This window comes from Notolepis coatsorum (assembly GCF_963971535.1).
Source record: "Notolepis coatsorum genome assembly, chromosome: 5".
Classification (NCBI taxonomy): domain Eukaryota; kingdom Metazoa; phylum Chordata; class Actinopteri; order Aulopiformes; family Paralepididae; genus Notolepis; species Notolepis coatsorum.
The window spans coordinates 51,416,380-51,437,740 of record NC_140169.1 but is presented as its reverse complement, the minus strand read 5'-3'; the positions used below and the strand labels follow the sequence as shown (position 1 = coordinate 51,437,740).

At 47.1% G+C, this 21,361-nt stretch overlaps 1 protein-coding gene across 2 annotated transcripts in view; it reads right to left on the bottom strand.

The window, feature by feature from the left end:
* Positions 1 to 231: 231 nt before the first annotated feature.
* The window catches only part of ubr7 (ubiquitin protein ligase E3 component n-recognin 7), a 44,369-nt gene continuing 23,239 nt past the window's right edge, over positions 232 to 21,361 (bottom strand). For both annotated transcript variants that reach the window (XM_084314776.1, XM_084314777.1), the window contains exons 9-12: positions 20,182 to 20,355; positions 8,889 to 9,066; positions 3,970 to 4,031; positions 232 to 568 (exon numbers count right to left, since the gene is read on the bottom strand). In XM_084314776.1, coding sequence (XP_084170902.1) covers positions 476 to 568; positions 3,970 to 4,031; positions 8,889 to 9,066; positions 20,182 to 20,355 — 507 coding nt within the window. In that variant the 3' untranslated portion in view covers positions 232 to 475. The remainder of the gene's footprint in view (positions 569 to 3,969; positions 4,032 to 8,888; positions 9,067 to 20,181; positions 20,356 to 21,361) is intronic.

Genomic DNA, 21,361 nt, shown 5'->3' with positions numbered 1-21,361 from the left:
CTGACCGCCCGGGAGTGTCGAATTTTTTGATGGATTTTATGTTGGTTTTTGATCTTTTGTGATGTTTCTTCTCGACTTGCACAAGAAGACTTGCACAGCCCACTGTGATCTCAGGCTGTACAAATAAATTTGATTCATGACATGTGTACGTTTGTGTATCGAACCATGAAGCGGAACACAGGGTTTATTATACGTGAAGATATCCAGTGAAATAAACATGTTTCTCAGGGATCTATAAATCATTTGCGTTTAATTCTTCAACTTGCAGAACGTTCAATACATGAGCTAACGTTTATTCTTTTTCACGTGACGTCTGACCCAAGATCTTTAGCGCGGCGTCGGAGCAGAACCGTGATGATAATGGCCTAGAACAACTTTGGACCCAAACGAGGCCGAGTCAGAAGAAGCAGAACTGTAAGATGGGTGTTTGAACGGCGTGCTGCGGTCCGGAGCAGGTGGGGTCCGGTCCACGTGTTCAGCTGCAGTAGTACTGGCCCGCGTTCGCCCGCCGCCTCTTCCGACTCTGCTGCTGCTCGAAGAACTGACGGATGTCTTCGGGAGTTACCACCTGCCAGGGAAGAGAAGGAGATCAAGCACTTTCCCAAGCACTATGTCATTTTAAAAGGGAATTTAAAAGGATACAATTAACTTTTAAATGCTGTTTTTTTTTAAGAAAAAAAAATATGATCCAAAATAGCTTAAAACCAATTTCCGACAATTAGTTACACTTTAGATAAAAAAAAAATCTTGATTCAGAACAATTTAATCATGGATGAACAAAACTTTCAATGCGAATGGTTGATTTGAATTCAAAGGACTTTTTAAGCACCTTGTTAAAAATATTAGCTGTTTAAGGAATTCCAGGCCTTGACTTTTTTGTCAAAAATCAAGCACTTTAAGCACTTCCAAGGACCTTGTGTGAACCCTGTTGAAGCAACACGCCAACATTGTGGGGAACGTGCTCAGCGTCTTCTCCAGAGGCAGACGAGCAGATCCATACTGTGCGTTCAGTAGAAAAGCTATCCGGCTGCAAGCTAGCCTAGCCTAGCTTAGCACCAATAAGTGGAAGTGGATACGGAACCAGTAGCCTAGCTTAACACTTTGATTGCCAGCGTGGCGTGCACTATTTATCGTTGGATGCCACCACCCACTTCAATGATAGCGCTCTAAACGCATTGTCGAGATGGATTTTTTTATTTATTTATTTTAATCGGTTAATTTCCGTTTTATAGCATTTTGAAAAGCCCTTGTTTTTCAGGTAAATATATAGATTCCGTGATAATCGCCCTTTACTGGAATATTCTGGCATACACAAAAAACATTGTCATTTTTCGGCCTACCGTAATCTTCGGACTATAAGCCGCACCTGACTATAAGCCGCAGCAGCTAAATTGAATGATGTGTACATATATAAGCCGCACTGGACTATAAGCCGCAGGTGTTTTAATGTTTAATTACCATATGTACATTCAAATATATGTTGAGCATTAAAAAGACGGTAGTGACTAGACACCATAGTCGGGAAGGAACGTTTGTACATTTTATTTCACAGTTCTTAGGCGGTGTGAGTGGTTAAGGTTAGGGATGAGGTAAGGGGTTTAGGTTTATAAAACAACTTGTTAGGTGAAAATTCAGACGGGTTACAGCTTTGCTGCCAGGCCAAGAAGTGGCGATTCCCACGGAAAACGTCTACCAGGGCTATGGGATCTAGACGCTACCATAACAGACATAATGCGCTGTGTGAAAGAGCGCGTGGCTCCCTGGGACCTGCGGAGGGCTGCCTGCCAGGTGATGATGGTCCCCTAGTGGCTGTTAGCTGTAAAAATCCATAGATTAGCCGCACCGTTATATAAGCCGCAGGGTCGAAAAATGGGAAAAAAGGCACTGCTTATAGTCCGAAAATTACGGTATTTATGAATCGTTTTCAAATAAACGCTAGATTATCGATAGTATATGTGTACTTATGCACGCTAGAGAAGCGATCTGAAAAATATATTCTCTCATTTCCTGATCAGCACACAGACACACACACACACACATAGGGCACACGTTGATATATAGGTCAAAATAGATCCGATTACCCCAAGACTGGTAAAATAAATTGCTTACCTCATATCAGATGTTCTCCAAAAATAATTATTCCAATTCCTGATCGCCATTCAAAATATCGATTGCGTTGATTGATTCAGCGTTGGGTACTGGAAATACATAATCCACGCTGTTTTGAGGGTCGGCAAAGACTTGGATCTCTTCAGATGCCTCGCCGGAGTGTAACATGAGGAGGCTGGACCCCCCCCCCCCCCCCCATCAGTCTAAACCAATGGGGTGCAGTTACACAGGGAGAGACGATAGGGGGCGGTATTTTCCCAATTGAGCTCAGAGAGAGTCTGCAACACTAGCGTGAGGCTCGATTGATAAAAAATATGAATTCAAATCGCTAATAAAAAAAAATACGACAAACAAACGCTATATATGTCGTTGGTGGCACTCAACTGGCGGCATGAACCAACGACAAATCGCGTCCCTGGCACTCAAAGTGTTAAAGGTGTGTTTCTGGCCAACAACAAGCGAGGCTACCTTGCTGCCGAATAGCTTCCTACTGAGCGCAGCGGGAGGAGGTATCCATCTTCTTGTCCCGACCGTGGGGTTGGCATTCCCATCGCCGTGCATGACGGTGTGAGTGGCGCGCGGGCTGTTTGTGTTTTCCTTGGGTCGTGGCGTGCTTTACCGAGGGGTGTGTCTTGGAGGGGGACGTGGGGGGGACTGGTGTGTGGGGTGTTCGGGGGACTGACTGTTCCGGGGGTCACATGCCTTCAAGCAACACTATACTATTGTACTTATTTTATGCCTATTCTTAAATCTGCACATCTACATTACACTACTTTTATTGTCTTTTATACCTATTCTTATGTCTGAAGTTTATGCAATTTTTTATTTAGTAAATTTGTGTGCTGATTTTATGCCCATGTTCATTTTCTTTTTAATTTTGTATACTAATTGCTGTGGTGCACTCTGGACTGAGAGTACTATGTAGATAGCTATTCATATTTATTATTGTTATATTGTAGAAATGTGTGCATTGAAATGTCTGTAAAGTCTCGACTACATTGAAAGTGAGGGTGATAAATAAAGGTTGATGATGATGAAGACTCTGGAGCAGACGGTGAGTGCATGTCCCTGTAATGTTGGCGTGTTCCTCTAACTGAAGTCATTAGTAGCGACAGGATGTGATAGGATTGATAGCACATTGGAAATGGTCAATGTGGCCTCTGCACAACAAGTCACCACAGTTTGGCCAGTTATACAAACAAAAGCGCTCCACCAATAAGCCGTTCGGCTACAGCGAGGAGCTGTACAGTATCCAAGTGAACCGGACGGTAGGGCTGACCTTCGATTGTTTTTTGGGGGAATTCAAAGCTTCGGGGGCCCAGATTAGATTTGTATTCGAAGCTTCGAGATAAAAAAAATTTAATTATAATATATATGTTTTTTTTTTTACTTTTCTTTTCTTTTTTTCTTTTGTGGGACTTGTACAGCACTTTGTTCAACTTGGTCAGTGCTGTAACGTTTAAACCTTTTTAAATCTTAGACAAACGAAACACTTTGCTTTCATGAAATATTGTAAGCCGTCATTTGAGGCTTTATAAGAACAGCACAATGAACACAAATCTGTCAGTGCCGAGTCCGACCTCATCTTAAATAACAAACAGCATTGCTTGTTGTAGTTAACAAAGAGAGGCAGAGTTGATTTTGCTAAAAAAAAAGATATATATAATTTATTTCTATTTTTTATAATCGAATTTTATGTTCATATTTGAATCCCATGCCCATCGAACGAAGCTTCGAAGCTTGGAAGTATTTAAGACGGCCCTACCGTCCTCTCTTGGTGCTCCAGACCCACGGTGGACGAACCCAACGGTTGAGATTCCTCCTAGAGAGTCTGTGTCTTTAATCACGTGCGTCACCAACCTTCCCCTCCGCTGCGAAGCTCTGCAGGAAGTCCTTGAGCTCCGTCTTCATGTCGTTGTATCCTGGAGGAGCCAAGAAGAGAGAGGTCGTTTTTATAACAACGTGGTTTTCATCATGATCTCGCCGCCTCGCAGAGATGAACCTGTGGCTCAGCTCAGCACCTCTCCAGCTGGGGGACGCACCGATCCCACTTTTTCAGTCCCGATACCGATACCTGGGCTTTGGGTACCGGTCCGATACCGAGTACCGGTCCAATACCCATTGTTCAATTAATAAACTGTGTGCCTCGCTCTGTGGAAGAGACTGGGATGATACTTTTGTGCAGCAAGGCAACATCAGGCTTGACTTAAAACATTACTTTCCTAACTTGGTGAAACAAAATGTAACAAATTAACACATAGATATAAATGTACTGAATTGTTATTTATTATTTTATTATATTATAATAATATATATAATAATAATCCGATATATATTTTTTTTACCGATACCCGATCCAGCTATTTTAGTCAGATCGGGGCCGATATCAAGATCGGATCGGTGCATCCCCTCTAACCCCAGCGTTCAGCACCTCCCCTCTAACCCCAGCGTTCAGCACCTCCCCTCTAACCCCAGCGTTCAGCACCTCCCCTCTAACCCCAGCGTTCAGCACCTCCTCTCTAACCCCAGCGTTCAGCACCTCCCCTCTAACCCCAGCGTTCAGCACCTCCCCTCTAACCCCAGCGTTCAGCACCTCCTCTCTAACCCCAGCGTTCAGCACCTCCCCTCTAACCCCAGCGTTCAGCACCTCCCCTCTAACCCCAGCGTTCAGCACCTCCCCTCTAACCCCAGCGTTCAGCACCTCCCCTCTAACCCCAGCGTTCAGCACCTCCCCTCTAACCCCAGCGTTCAGCACCTCCTCTCTAACCCCAGCGTTCAGCACCTCCCCTCTAACCCCAGCGTTCAGCACCTCCCCTCTAACCCCAGCGTTCAGCACCTCCCCTCTAACCCCAGCGTTCAGCACCTCCCCTCTAACCCCAGTGTTCAGCACCTCCCCTCTAACCCCAGCGTTCAGAACCTCCTCTCTAACCCCAGCGTTCAGCACCTCCCCTCTAACCCCAGCGTTCAGAACCTCCTCTCTAACCCCAGCGTTCAGCACCTCCCCTCTAACCCCAGCATTCAGCACCTCCCCTCTAACCCCAGCGTTCAGCACCTCCCCTCTAACCCCAGCGTTCAGCACCTCCCCTCTAACCCCAGCGTTCAGCACCTCCCCTCTAACCCCAGCGTTCAGCACCTCCCCTCTAACCCCAGCGTTCAGCACCTCCCCTCTAACCCCAGCGTTCAGCACCTCCCCTCTAACCCCAGCGTTCAGCACCTCCCCTCTAACCCCAGCGTTCAGCACCTCCTCTCTAACCCCAGCGTTCAGCACCTCCCCTCTAACCCCAGCGTTCAGCACCTCCCCTCTAACCCCAGCGTTCAGCACCTCCCCTCTAACCCCAGCGTTCAGCACCTCCCCTCTAACCCCAGCGTTCAGCACCTCCTCTCTAACCCCAGCGTTCAGCACCTCCCCTCTAACCCCAGCGTTCAGCACCTCCCCTCTAACCCCAGCGTTCAGCACCTCCCCTCTAACCCCAGCGTTCAGCACCTCCTCTCTAACCCCAGCGTTCAGCACCTCCCCTCTAACCCCAGCGTTCAGCACCTCCCCTCTAACCCCAGCGTTCAGCACCTCCCCTCTAACCCCAGCGTTCAGCACCTCCCCTCTAACCCCAGCGTTCAGCACCTCCCCTCTAACCCCAGCGTTCAGCACCTCCCCTCTAACCCCAGCGTTCAGCACCTCCCCTCTAACCCCAGCGTTCAGCACCTCCCCTCTAACCCCAGCGTTCAGCACCTCCCCTCTAACCCCAGCGTTCAGCACCTCCTCTCTAACCCCAGCGTTCAGCACCTCCCCTCTAACCCCAGCGTTCAGCACCTCCCCTCTAACCCCAGCGTTCAGCACCTCCCCTCTAACCCCAGCGTTCAGCACCTCCCCTCTAACCCCAGCGTTCAGCACCTCCTCTCTAACCCCAGCGTTCAGCACCTCCCCTCTAACCCCAGCGTTCAGCACCTCCCCTCTAACCCCAGCGTTCAGCACCTCCCCTCTAACCCCAGCGTTCAGCACCTCCTCTCTAACCCCAGCGTTCAGCACCTCCCCTCTAACCCCAGCGTTCAGCACCTCCCCTCTAACCCCAGCGTTCAGCACCTCCTCTCTAACCCCAGCGTTCAGCACCTCCTCTCTAACCCCAGCGTTCAGCACCTCCCCTCTAACCCCAGCGTTCAGCACCTCCCCTCTAACCCCAGCGTTCAGCACCTCCTCTCTAACCCCAGCGTTCAGCACCTCCTCTCTAACCCCAGCGTTCAGCACCTCCCCTCTAACCCCAGCGTTCAGCACCTCCTCTCTAACCCCAGCGTTCAGGACCTCCTCTCTAACCCCAGCGTTCAGCACCTCCCCTCTAACCCCAGCGTTCAGCACCTCCTCTCTAACCCCAGCGTTCAGCACCTCCCCTCTAACCCCAGCGTTCAGCACCTCCTCTCTAACCCCAGCGTTCAGGACCTCCTCTCTAACCCCAGCGTTCAGCACCTCCTCTCTAACCCCAGCGTTCAGCACCTCCTCTCTAACCTTAGCGTTCAGCACCTCCCCTCTAACCCCAGCGTTCAGGACCTCCTCTCTAACCCCAGCGTTCAGCACCTCCCCTCTAACCCCAGCGTTCAGCACCTCCCCTCTAACCCCAGCGTTCAGCACCTCCTCTCTAACCCCAGCGTTCAGCACCTCCTCTCTAACCCCAGCGTTCAGCACCTCCTCTCTAACCCCAGCGTTCAGCACCTCCTCTCTAACCCCAGCGTTCAGCACCTCCTCTCTAACCCCAGCGTTCAGCACCTCCCCTCTAGCCCCAGCGTTCAGCACCTCCTCTCTAACCCCAGCGTCCAGCACCTCCTCTCTAACCCCAGCGTTCAGCACCTCCTCTCTAACCCCAGCGTTCAGCACCTCCCCTCTAGCCCCAGCGTTCAGCACCTCCCCTCTAGCCCCAGCGTTCAGCACCTCCTCTCTAACCTCAGCGTTCAGCACCTCCTCTCTAACCCCAGCGTTCAGCACCTCCCCTCTAACCCCAGCGTTCAGCACCTCCTCTCTAACCCCAGCGCTCAGCACCTCCTCTCTAACCCCAGCGTTCAGCACCTCCTCTCTAACCCCAGCGTTCAGCACCTCCCCTCTAACCCCAGCGTTCAGCACCTCCTCTCTAACCCCAGCGTTCAGCACCTCCCCTCTAGCCCCAGCGTTCAGCACCTCCTCTCTAACCTCAGCGTTCAGGCGGCAAACTGACCTGGAAACATTGGTCTCAACATGACAGCGGTTATTAACCCGAGGAGTCAATGCAATAGGTCTTGTGTGTAACAAATGTACACAAGGTGTTCCGAGACCTTCTGACAGCAGGGTTGTTAGAGTAGAGACACCATGACTCACCTTGAATATTAATTTTAGACACTTAACAAATTGTATCCATTTATTACAAAAATTTTTGCACTACTTTTCTACCAAGTTTTTGCATTTTGTTTGGATTTTGTACTTTAGTTTTGTATATTTTGTATAGTGTTTGGCCTTTATTCTTTTAACTTTTTTTTACTGTATGAAGCACCATCTCAGGAGGCTCATACAGAACCAAGCATTTCACTGTCATGTACCTGTACCTTATTATATTTTATATTATACCTTACCTTATACTGCACCTCACTGTATACCTGTGTATATAGCCCATAGCTTATGTAGACTTTATTTTAATTATATTTTTTATTCTCGCCATCGCACATTGTGCTAACCATTGCACTTTACTGTACAGTTTCATTTATATGTGTTTTATATTGCAACTGACTGTTGATTGTCACATCCTGGTTGGACGTACACAATCTCGTTGCACTGTCTTGTACTGTTTAACACTTTGAATGCCAGCCACGAGAAATCTCGTTAGTTCATGCCATGCGTTCTTCTTCTTTTGAGAAATCTCGTTATTTAATCGTTATTTTTTTTATTATCGATTTCCATTCATTTTTCATCAATCTAGCCTCATGTTACCAGTGGGGATCTGTCTGAGCTCGAACAGGGAAAATACTGCCCCCTATCGTCTCTCCGGATGGTATTGCACCCATTGGATTGCAAAGAATGAAATGGATGAGAAAAAATTTGTCCGGAATCCACATTTTACTTGTCAGGCAAGTAACCGGAGACGATCCCACTCATTGCCGACCCTCAGAACAGCGTGGAATATGTGTTTCCAGTACCCAGCGGTGGAGCAATAAACGCGATCGATATTTGGAATGGTGATCAGGAATTGGAATAATCTTTTTGGAAAACATCTGATCTGAGGTAAGGAATCTATTTTACCAGTCTTGGGATAATCAGAGTTTTTTTCACCTATATCTCAGCGTATCCCCTATGAGTGTATGTGGCTGATCAGGAAATAAGAAAATCGATTTTTCACATATACTATCGATAATCTAGCGTTTATTTGAAAACGATCCATAAATAGGCCGAAAAATGTGTTTTGTGTATTCCAGTAAAGCGCGATTCCTGCAGAATTTTTATTTTTCCTGGAAGTTTAAAAAAAAATAGCGTTTTTCTAAATTGTATAAAACGGAAATTAACCGATTCAAAAACAATCAGTTTCGACAATGTTGACCGCAAACAAGTCATTGATAAGCGACGGGCGTATTAGACACAAAGCCATAATTTAAGATATAGTTTATGCGTTCGCAAATGTGATCGACGCCCTCCCATTGACTACAGCGCTGGCACTCAAGCCCTATTTCTGGCGCCCCCTGCTGGCACTCAAAGTGTTAATGACAATAAAGTGAATAAAATCAAATAAAAATGTACCTTCTTATGTAAAACAGAACTTGAAACATCATCGTACCATGAATGATCTCCAGCTGCTGCACGCGGTCCAGGGTGTCGAGGGCCGACATCAGGGGGTCGCGACCCCCACTGCGCCCCTGCTGCTCCTGCTCCGTGCTCTTCCCCTTGTTCTCGTAGGCCAGGACGGTGTCGGACTCGTCGGTCAGGAAGGAAACGCCCGCGTCTGTGTAGGACTTCTACAGAGAGAGGAACAGTCAGAGAGGAACAGTCAGAGAGGAACAGTCAGAGGGGAACAGTCAGAGGGGAACAGTCAGAGGGGAACAGTCAGAGAGGAACAGTCAGAGGGGAACAGTCAGAGAAGAACAGTCGGAGAGGAACAGTCACAGAGGAACAGTCAGAGGGGAACAGTCAGAGAGGAACAGTCAGAGAGGAACAGTCAGATAGGAAAAGTCAGAGGGGAACAGTCAGAGAGGAACAACAGTCACAGAGGAACAGTCACAGAGGAACAGTCAGAGGGGAACAGTCAGAGAGGAACAGTCAGAGGGGAACAGTCAGAGAGGAACAGTCGGAGAGGAACAGTCACAGAGGAACAGTCAGAGAGGAACAGTCGGAGAGGAACAGTCATAGAGGAACAGTCAGAGGGGAACAGTCAGAGAGGAACAGTCACAGAGGAACAGTCACAGAGGAACAGTCAGAGCAGAGGAACAGTCAGAGAGGAACAGTCAGAGCAGAGGAACAGTCACAGAGGAACAGTCAGAGAGGAGAGGAACAGTCAGAGAGGAACAATCAGAGAGGAACAGTCAGAGGGGAACAGTCAGAGGAACAGTCAGAGGGGAACAGTCAGAGGGGAACAGTCAGAGAGGAACAGTCAGAGAGGAACAGTCAGAGAGGAACAGTCAGAGGGGAACAGTCAGAGAGGAACAGTCACAGAGGAACAGTCTCAGAGGAACAGTCACAGAGGAACAGTCACAGAGGAACAGTCAGAGAGGAACAGTCAGAGCAGAGGAACAGTCACAGAGGACCAGTCAGAGAGGAACAGTCGGAGAGGAACAGTCAGAGAGGAACAGTCAGAGAGGAACAGTCAGAGGGGAACAGTCAGAGAGGAACAGTCACAGAGGAACAGTCACAGAGGAACAGTCAGAGCAGAGGAACAGTCAGAGAGGAACAGTCAGAGCAGAGGAACAGTCACAGAGGAACAGTCAGAGAGGAGAGGAACAGTCAGAGAGGAACAATCAGAGAGGAACAGTCAGAGGGGAGAGGAACAGTCAGAGAGGAACAGTCAGAGGAACAGTCAGAGAGGAACAGTCAGAGAGGAGAGGAACAGTCAGAGAGGAACAGTCAGAGGGGAACAGTCAGAGAGGAACAGTCAGAGAGGAACAGTCAGAGGGGAACAGTCAGAGAGGAACAGTCGGAGAGGAACAGTCGGAGAGGAACAGTCAGAGGAACAGTCAGAGGGGAACAGTCAGAGAGGAACAGTCAGAGAGGAACAGTCAGAGAGGAACAGTCAGAGAGGAACAGTCAGAGGGGAACAGTCAGAGAGGAACAGTCACAGAGGAACAGTCACAGAGGAACAGTCACAGAGGAACAGTCACAGAGGAACAGTCAGAGAGGAACAGTCAGAGCAGAGGAACAGTCACAGAGGAACAGTCACAGAGGAACAGTCAGAGAGGAACAGTCAGAGCAGAGGAACAGTCACAGAGGAACAGTCAGAGAGGAACAGTCAGAGAGGAACAGTCAGAGAGGAACAATCAGAGAGGAACAGTCAGAGGAGAGGAACGGTCAGAGAGGAACAGTCAGAGAGGAGAGGAACAGTCAGAGAGGAACAGTCAGAGGGGAACAGTCAGAGGAACAGTCAGAGAGGAACAGTCAGAGAGGAACAGTCAGAGAGGAGAGGAACAGTCAGAGAGGAACAGTCAGAGAGGAACAGTCAGAGGGGAACAGTCAGAGGGGAACAGTCAGAGTGGAACAGTCAGAGAGGAGAGGAACAGTCAGAGAGGAACAGTCAGAGGGGAACAGTCAGAGCAGAGGAACAGTCAGAGAGGAACAGTCAGAGAGGAACAGTCAGAGAGGAACAGTCAGAGAGGAACAGTCAGAGGGGAACAGTCAGAGAGGAACAGTCACAGAGGAACAGTCAGAGAGGAACAGTCAGAGAGGAACAGTCAGAGAGGAACAGTCAGAGAGGAGAGGAACAGTCAGAGAGGAACAGTCACAGATGAACAGTCAGAGAGGAACAGTCAGAGGAACAGTCCGAGAGGAACAGTCAGAGGGGAACAGTCAGAGAGGAACAGTCAGAGAGGAACAGTCAGAGGGGAACAGTCAGAGAGGAACAGTCAGAGGAACAGTCAGAGAGGAACAGTCAGAGGGGAGAGGAACAGTCAGAGAGGAACAGTCAGAGAGGAACAGTCAGAGGGGAACAGTCAGAGAGGAACAGTCAGAGGGGAGAGGAACAGTCAGAGAGGAACAGTCAGAGGAACAGTCAGAGAGGAACAGTCAGAGAGGAACAGTCAGAGAGGAACAGTCAGAGGGGAGAGGAACCGTCAGAGAGGAACAGTCAGAGAGGAACAGTCAGAGAGGAACAGTCAGAGAGGAACAGTCAGAGGGGAACAGTCAGAGGGGAACAGTCAGAGAGGAACAGTCAGAGGGGAGAGGAACAGTCAGAGAGGAACAGTCAGAGAGGAACAGTCAGAGGGGAACAGTCAGAGGGGAACAGTCAGAGGGGAACAGTCAGAGAGGAACAGTCAGAGAGGAACAGTCAGAGCAGAGGAACAGTCAGAGAGGAACAGTCAGAGAGGAACAGTCAGAGGAACAGTCAGAGGAACAGTCAGAGGGGAACAGTCAGAGAGGAACAGTCAGAGAGGAACAGTCAGAGAGGAACAGTCAGAGAGGAACAGTCAGAGCAGAGGAACAGTCAGAGGGGAACAGTCAGAGAGGAACAGTCAGAGAGGAACAGTCAGAGAGGAACAGTCAGAGAGGAACAGTCAGAGAGGAACAGTCAGAGAGGAACAGTCAGAGAGGAGAGGAACAGTCAGAGAGGAACAGTCAGAGAGGAACAGTCAGAGAGGAGAGGAACAGTCAGAGAGGAACAGTCAGAGAGGAACAGTCAGAGAGGAGAGGAACAGTCAGAGAGGAACAGTCAGAGAGGAACAGTCAGAGGGGAACAGTCAGAGAGGAACAGTCAGAGGGGAACAGTCAGAGAGGAACAGTCAGAGAGGAACAGTCAGAGGGGAACAGTCAGAGCAGAGGAACAGTCAGAGAGGAACAGTCAGAGGAACAGTCAGAGGGGAACAGTCAGAGGGGAACAGTCAGAGGGGAACAGTCAGAGAGGAACAGTCAGAGGGGAACAGTCAGAGCAGAGGAACAGTCAGAGAGGAACAGTCAGAGGAACAGTCAGAGGGGAACAGTCAGAGAGGAACAGTCAGAGAGGAACAGTCAGAGGAACAGTCAGAGGAACAGTCAGAGGGGAACAGTCAGAGAGGAACAGTCAGAGGAACAGTCAGAGGGGAACAGTCAGAGAGGAACAGTCAGAGAGGAACAGTCAGAGGAACAGTCAGAGGGGAACAGTCAGAGAGGAACAGTCAGAGAGGAACAGTCAGAGGAACAGTCAGAGAGGAACAGTCAGAGGAACAGTCAGAGGGGAACAGTCAGAGGGGAACAGTCAGAGAGGAACAGTCAAAGAGGAGAGGAACAGTCAGAGAGGAACAGTCAGAGAGGAACAGTCAGAGCAGAGGAACAGTCAGAGAGGAACAGTCAGAGAGGAACACTCAGAGAGGAACAGTCAGAGAGGAACAGTCAGAGAGGAACAGTCACAGAGGAACAGTCACAGAGGAACAGTCAGAGAGGAACAGTCAGAGGGGAACAGTCAGAGAGGAACAGTCAGAGAGGAACAGTCAGAGAGGAACAGTCAGAGAGGAACAGTCAGAGAGGAACAGTCAGAGAGGAGAGGAACAGTCAGAGGAACAGTCAGAGAGGAACAGTCAGAGAGGAACAGTCAGAGAGGAACAGTCAGAGGGGAGAGGAACAGTCAGAGAGGAACAGTCAGAGAGGAACAGTCAGAGAGGAACAGTCAGAGAGGAACAGTCACAGAGGAACAGTCAGAGGGGAACAGTCACAGAGGAACAGTCACAGAGGAACAGTCAGAGAGGAGAGGAACAGTCAGAGAGGAACAGTCACAGAGGAACAGTCACAGAGGAACAGTCAGAGGAACAGTCAGAGAGGAACAGTCAGAGGGGAACAGTCAGAGAGGAACAGTCAGAGAGGAACAGTCAGAGAGGAGAGGAACAGTCAGAGGAACAGTCAGAGAGGAACAGTCAGAGAGGAACAGTCAGAGGGGAGAGGAACAGTCAGAGAGGAACAGTCAGAGGGGAACAGTCAGAGAGGAACAGTCAGAGAGGAACAGTCAGAGAGGAACAGTCAGAGAGGAGAGGAACAGTCAGAGGAACAGTCAGAGAGGAACAGTCAGAGAGGAACAGTCAGAGAGGAACAGTCAGAGGGGAACAGTCAGAGAGGAACAGTCAGAGAGGAACAGTCACAGAGGAAGTCAGAGGGGAACAGTCACAGAGGAACAGTCAGAGAGGAACAGTCAGAGGAACAGTCAGAGGAACAGTCAGAGGGGAACAGTCAGAGAGGAACAGTCAGAGAGGAACAGTCAGAGAGGAACAGTCAGAGAGGAACAGTCAGAGGAACAGTCAGAGGGGAACAGTCAGAGGGGAACAGTCAGAGGAACAGTCAGAGAGGAACAGTCAGAGAGGAACAGTCAGAGAGGAACAGTCAGAGAGGAGATGAACAGTCAGAGAGGAACAGTCAGAGAGGAACAGTCAGAGAGGAACAGTCAGAGGAACAGTCAGAGAGGAACAGTCAGAGGGGAACAGTCAGAGAGGAACAGTCAGAGAGGAACAGTCAGAGCAGAGGAACAGTCAGAGGAACAGTCAGAGGAACAGTCAGAGAGGAACAGTCAGAGAGGAACAGTCAGAGAGGAACAGTCAGAGAGGAACAGTCAGAGGAACAGTCAGAGAGGAACAGTCAGAGGGGAACAGTCAGAGAGGAACAGTCAGAGAGGAACAGTCAGAGAGGAACAGTCAGATAGGAACAGTCAGAGAGGAACAGTCAGAGGGGAACAGTCAGAGGAACAGTCAGAGGGGAACAGTCAGAGGGGAACAGTCAGAGGAACAGTCAGAGAGGAACAGTCAGAGAGGAACAGTCAGAGAGGAACAGTCAGAGAGGAGAGGAACAGTCAGAGAGGAACAGTCAGAGGAACAGTCAGAGGGGAACAGTCAGAGAGGAACAGTCAGAGAGGAACAGTCAGAGAGGAACAGTCAGAGGGGAACAGTCAGAGAGGAACAGTCAGAGGGGAACAGTCAGAGAGGAACAGTCAGAGAGGAACAGTCAGAGGAACAGTCAGAGGGGAACAGTCAGAGGGGAACAGTCAGAGGAACAGTCAGAGAGGAACAGTCAGAGAGGAACAGTCAGAGAGGAACAGTCAGAGAGGAGAGGAACAGTCAGAGAGGAACAGTCAGAGGAACAGTCAGAGGAACAGTCAGAGGGGAACAGTCAGAGAGGAACAGTCAGAGAGGAACAGTCAGAGAGGAACAGTCAGAGGAACAGTCAGAGAGGAACAGTCAGAGAGGAACAGTCAGAGGGGAACAGTAACAGAGGAACAGTCAGAGAGGAACAGTCAGAGAGGAAAAGTCAGAGAGGAACAGTCACAGAGGAACAGTCAGAGAGGAACAGTCAGAGAGGAACAGTCAGAGAGGAACAGTCACAGAGGAACAGTCACAGAGGAACAGAACAGTCAGAGAGGAACAGTCAGAGAGGAGAGGAACAGTCAGAGAGGAACAGTCAGAGGAACAGTCAGAGGAACAGTCAGAGAGGAACAGTCAGAGGGGAACAGTCAGAGCAGAGGAACAGTCAGAGAGGAACAGTCAGAGAGGAACAGTCACAGAGGAACAGTCAGAGAGGAACAGTCAGAGAGGAACAGTCACAGAGGAACAGTCACAGAGGAACAGAACAGTCAGAGAGGAACAGTCAGAGAGGAGAGGAACAGTCAGAGAGGAACAGTCACAGAGGAACAGTCACAGAGGAACAGAACAGTCAGAGAGGAACAGTCAGAGAGGAACAGTCAGAGAGGAACAGTCACAGAGGAACAGTCACAGAGGAACAGAACAGTCAGAGAGGAACAGTCAGAGAGGAACAGTCAGAGAGGAACAGTCAGAGAGGAACAGTCACAGAGGAACAGTCACAGAGGAACAGTCACAGAGGAACAGAACAGTCAGAGAGGAACAGTCAGAGAGGAACAGTCAGAGAGGAACAGTCAGAGAGGAACAGTCAGAGGGCAGAGGAACAGTACGGTCCTACATCAGACACGGTGGCAGTGGTGCAGTACGCCCCGCCTCCTCTTGGGGGACCAGCTCGTGGGGCTGAGCGGTTTGTTCACCATCTCAAAATCAGAACGATCCCTCTAACTCAGGGGTCGGGAACCTATGGCTCGCGAGCCATATATGGCTCTTCTGGTGACAGCATATGGCTCCCAGACATTTGAGTAAAAAAAAAATAAAGATTTTTTATTTTTTTTTTATACTTGTGATATTTCTTAATAATACTGTGTCATTTTAAAGTAAACAGAAATTAGTTTTGAAGATACAGCTAATAGTATCTGTAGCTGAAGATATAGCGAGCAGAGCTGGCGAGGGAACACAAGTGGACAGAAATAAAAAATCTTCAACCTGAAGACCAGCTGATTCTTAAAACTTGGAACGAGCTTCCTGTGACATACCACACAATGCAGCGTGAGTATTGCCGTATTGACCATGTTTGGCTCTACATATGCATGTGGGCAGTCATTCTCGCATATGAGGAACATTAAGACCAACCTACGCTCACGTCTAACTGATGGAAGCCTCAACGCCTGCATGAAGCACAACCTCACCACGTATGAACCAGATTACAAGGCCATCAGCAAAACCATGCAGCACCAGAAGTCGCATTAAAAGTAAGACATATTTAATTTATTATACGTTAAAAATACTATATGAAATACTCAATGAAATATATTTAGAAATATTTGGCTTTTATGGCTCTCCCAGTCAAAAAGGTTCCCGACCCCTGCTCTAACTGAACCAGACGCCGTCCCACATCATCGCACCGCGAGGTCCACCGGGGGGGACGCCTAAACCACATCAAACCTCTTTAACCACTCGTGCGCACGTCGCGGCACTTTGCCCGTCGGCTCCGGGCTGCGTTTTCCGCCGATCAACCAATACATTGTTGGAAAGTTTCATTTGTCGCCTTTTTCCCCATCGTCACCCCACTCGAACCCATTGCGTGCTTCCAGTCTCGAGTTACAAGACGAAACATCCGACGAGCCATCATTTGACAAGCCGCTCGGACCGGTGACCACCACGTCCGGTTGTGAACGATTCTGAACGGACCAGTCACTGCTGATGTCGAAAAAATTATTTTCTGAAATCCTGGAGCCAACGCCGTCCCATGCGCCTGTTATTTTTCTACAACGGAGTTCGGCGATTTGCAAATCCGATTGGCCAGTGTCATTTCTGGTCATGTGACATGTACGCCCAATCGTGGGACCGCAAGTTTCTACACTGGTTAGGCTTAGGCGCTCGTTCGAAGTCGGTTAAGGTTAGAGTTTGTCTTAGAGCGTGGCGATAGAACACCAGGTGCTTTGCAGGCTGTTCCGACGCGGAAATGGGCAAAGACACAGCTCGTCACGCTATTGGGCGCACATGTCACATGACCAGAAACGTCAGTGGCCAATCAGATTCGCAAATCGCCGAACTCCGTTGTAGAAAATATAGACGCCGTCCCATGCGGGGGCTGATCGCAACTAGAAAGGGACAGAAGAAGTCAGGGAAGTCCTTTGTTTTGACTAGTGCCTCGGAATCAATGGAAGCGGACGGCCATTTTGGATAGTGTTCCCGAATTAACGCCGGTACACACGTTACAAAGACCTTTGTAAAACACTAATCTCCTGTGGGATCGTTTTAAACTTTGGACCTGTACTGTAGATACCACTTCAGGCTATGGAACCGTTATGTTTTCCAGCTCCTACCTCTCAGCTGGGACTCAAAAACAGGCATCTGGCAACAAGTAAACAGACATGAGAGTAGGGCTGGGCGATATAACGATAACGATAAATATCGCGATATATTTTAATAATCGATATCGAATATCGAAATAAAAAAAATATCGAAAAATCGTTTTTTTTTTTTTTGACCTGCAACAGGGCAGTTTTAAAACCAGAGGTGGTGGACAGACTTGTCTTTCTTGCCTGCAACTTAAAGTAATGGCTTTGCTTGTCCAAATGACAATACTGACCAAATTGAGATTTATTTTTCTCTTGTCCATTTATTTTGTTTGCTTTCTAATTTAAAATACATTTTGAAACCGTCTGTACACAGTAGGCTATGTGTGCTAGCAGAGCTAGACTCCAGTCACGAGTCACAGTGCACATGTGCGGTGGTTTGTCCACCAAAAAAGCGCCAAAAGATCGAAAATAAACTAGCAGAGCCAGAACTGTTCAACTCCCCTGGAGCCACAGCCAGCAGAGAAGCCGGTTTACTTTCGCTTTTAAACCAGCTGCAGCCTGAGAACTGGAGTGTGAGGGGCTGTAACACTAAAGATGGCGGCAATGACAAAGAATTGCTGCAAAATAAACATACATCTGTTGTTAAAAAAAAAAAAAAAAAACATATCGCCCAGCCCTACATGAAACACAAAATGTTTACTTCAGTGTGTTCCAAGCCTCTTTAACTCTATTTCATTAGCACTCAGTGTGATTCTTCTTTGTTGTTGAAGAAAGGTCAGAATATTTCCTTTCAAAAGAGACCAGACTCTGCTATGCATGTGCTATAATAAGTATGAAGTATAATGAATAGCTAATTACTTTGGGTATGCAATCGTCAGGCGTGTTGTGCAATACTAGCCCCATTTTTGCCCCCGATGCATATGTGGTTAATTAATACCATTGATCCAATGAACCCTTAAAAGAGTAGGCGAGATTGAAAATAGTCTAATTCATCAGCTGAGAGTAAACAAGATTCAATAGATGCAAGCGCTTTGAGATCCAACAGGAAGTTAGCTTGACCTTCAAAGCTTTTTTTGGCCGTCGAAGCTTCTGGGCCCAAGATTCGATTTTAATTCCAAGCTTCGACAATAATTGAACTTTTAAATTTTTTTGTATCTTATGTTGTGGGACTTGTACAGCACTTTGGTCAACTTTGTTGTTTTTAAATGTGCTCTATAAATAAAGTGGATTGGATTAATTAATCAAATGAATAATGAGTCGGGAGCTGCGCTGCCTGGGCGGCTGCTCTCCGTTACACTGCCAGCGACATTACATTACATAATTATGTTGCAACCTTCGTCTATAAAGCAAACAATTACATACATATTTATATGTAGTTAATAGAGACAAAGGCAGAATTAGACTTAATTAAGCACGTTTTATTAAGACATGTGTATATGGGTCGGGACTGGGTGTCTTATCAAACACCGCCGGTAAAACTAAATACTATAGAGAATTGTCAGTGCTGTAAAGTTTAAACCTTTTTAAAATCGTAGACAAACTAAACACTTTGCTTTTATGAAATATTGTTTCAGTGTAAGCCATCATTTGAGGCTTTATAAAAACGCAAGATTTTGCAAACAAAATTAAAAAAGAAAATTATTTTTTGTTGTTGAAGAAATCTAATTTTATTTTCCCGTTCGAATCCCGTGCCCATGGAACGAAGCTTCGAAGTATTTAAGACGACACAAGAGCGAGCAGAGCTCGCTGCGGCAGGCGTGGGGCCGGAAGACGTTAGGTCGCCCGTTTTACTGCAACACTACTATCACCGACATCTAAGAAGGGAGATCCCCCCTTGAATGGCCCTTCTAAGGTTTCTCTCCTCCACATTGCCTGTGGTGCATGTTTTCCTATTGTTAGGTTTTAGTGAGTTTTTCCTTCCCTTCGCGTGGGGTATGTCTGGGAGTGTTGCATTCATTTATTTAAAATTGTTTGGACTTTGTGGTGTTTTTGGTTTGTTCTTGATTTATTGTGATGTTTCTTCTTGACTTGTTTAACACTATGACGACCGGCGGGGCGCGGCGATTTAGACCTCAGAGGACAGCGGATTGTAAACAAACCGATGTACTTTCTAAGAGCTTTATATATCATTTATAGTATTGCTATCTGTCCATTCTCTTTGTCACTTGAGTGCATAAACCGTGCCTTCATAATGGCTTAAAGAAAATAAAAATCCATCGGTTGGTTGTAATTTTATAGCGTCGTGAATATAAGGTATATCGCGCTTTTAGTCTAGGCTTTTCTGCAGGAGGCTGCAAAAGAGGCTAAACGTTGGCGCGTTATATCAAACGCCATTTCTGCTGTATATATACGAATGAAATAAAACAAACTGCGTAGCATCCGGACTATTACAGAGCATCTATGGATGAAATGGGGGCGGCGGGGAACGCAGATTACTATTATTGATTAGCAATACAGTGTGCGTTCAATATAGCATTTTCATTGCTCGATCACGTTACGTTATAAAACAATGTCCAATCCAGCTGTAATTTGGGGGAATAGTGTCCTACCGTCAGGCCATGTGATCGCCGGCAGCATTTCCTCACCAGTCATCGGATTCTGGTAGATCGATATGCACATTGGCTAATCATAAATCCCATTATTCCACGCTGAAAAAAACGCTCGGCAAGCTGATCCAAGATGGAGGGTCTTCTTTTGGAATCAAGGATCTATGATCCGCCCACAGAACTGTACTTGCATATTTTTTTTTAATCCACATAATGATACTGCAGTGGAGCGGGTACCTAAGAAGCGTTATAAATATGGAATAAAACAATAACAACTCGTCACGTATATACTCGTGGCTCTGGTCCACAACGCTCTTTTTCGAAACACGTATATATACGTGGACGGACGCCATAGTGTTAAAGAAGACGTGTCCGGCCCATGGGGACATTAGGTTTAGGTTTACTTTATTTGTTCAAGGGGGACAGCGTACATTAATAAAACATTTTACAAATGTAAATGCACCCAATTTTTGCCAAAAGGCTAGTCCCCCTGCCAGAAGGTACAGGCAAAAATCCTGTGTGAAAAAGGGTTAGCAATACAAACAGAATAAAATCAAGATAAATAACATTAGAATAAAAACACAAACAAAAGCACACAGAACATACGACAGGGATACAGGGCCCAATACAGTCGTGGGCACAAGGACAGAGCACATCGTGACAGATTAGAAGACCCAGGCATAGACAAACGCACCATATCCACACACACACACATTAACGTGTGTCGTCGGGCCTTACAAATACATGTGATTTGATTAGTTGTTTACCTGGCAGGAGACACAAGAGCAGAGCTCGCTGCGCCAGGCGTGGGGCCAGAACACGGCGCCGGTCTGCCCTCGCTGCTGACCGAGGGCCTGCAGCTCCCTCAGCCTGCAGCCAGGGGGCGCCTCCATCATCTCCCGCCGTGTTCTTTTACAGCCCGACGCGTCGCTCGCCTTCGCCTGAGAGGGAGGGAAGACTGGACCTCAGAAGAGCCGTTCTACTCGCGTCGTCTCCAGCCTCTGGATTCAGACCAATGTACAGCCCACTGTCTACCCTGAAGTCCCATTCAAATGTATTGAGGGACATTAGACAGAAAATATTATCATGAAGAAATAGTATTATTTATAAATAATATTATTATTATTACTTGTCTTTTTTTTTTTTTTACACATGCTACATGATTTCCTGCAGTTATCGATAAATCGATGAGTGGTCTCAGCCTTAGATTAATACCATCTCTTCAATACAGAGCTCCACCATGACTCAGTAGGATAATACCATGATAATACCATGACTCAGTAGGATAATAACATGATAATACCATGACTCAGTAGGATAATACCATGATAATACCATGACTCAGTAGGATAATACCATGATAATACCATGACTCAGTAGGATAATAACATGATAATACCATGACTCAGTAGGATAATACCATGATAATACCATGACTCAGTAGGATAATACCATGATAATACCATGACTCAGTAGGATAATAACATGATAATACCATGACTCAGTAGGATAATAACATGATAATACCATGACTCAGTAGGATAATAACATGATAATACCATGACTCAGTAGGATAATACCATGATAATACCATGACTCAGTAGGATAATACCATGATAATACCATGACTCAGTAGGATAATACCATGATAATACCATGACTCAGTAGGATAATAACATGATAATACCATGACTCAGTAGGATAATACCATGATAATACCATGACTCAGTAAGATAATACCATGATAATACCATGACTCAGTAGGATAATACCATGATAATACCATGACTCAGTAGGATAATAACATGATAATACCATGACTCAGTAGGATAATAACATGATAATACCATGACTCAGTAGGATAATAACATGATAATACCATGACTCAGTAGGATAATACCATGATAATACCATGACTCAGTAGGATAATACCATGATAATACCATG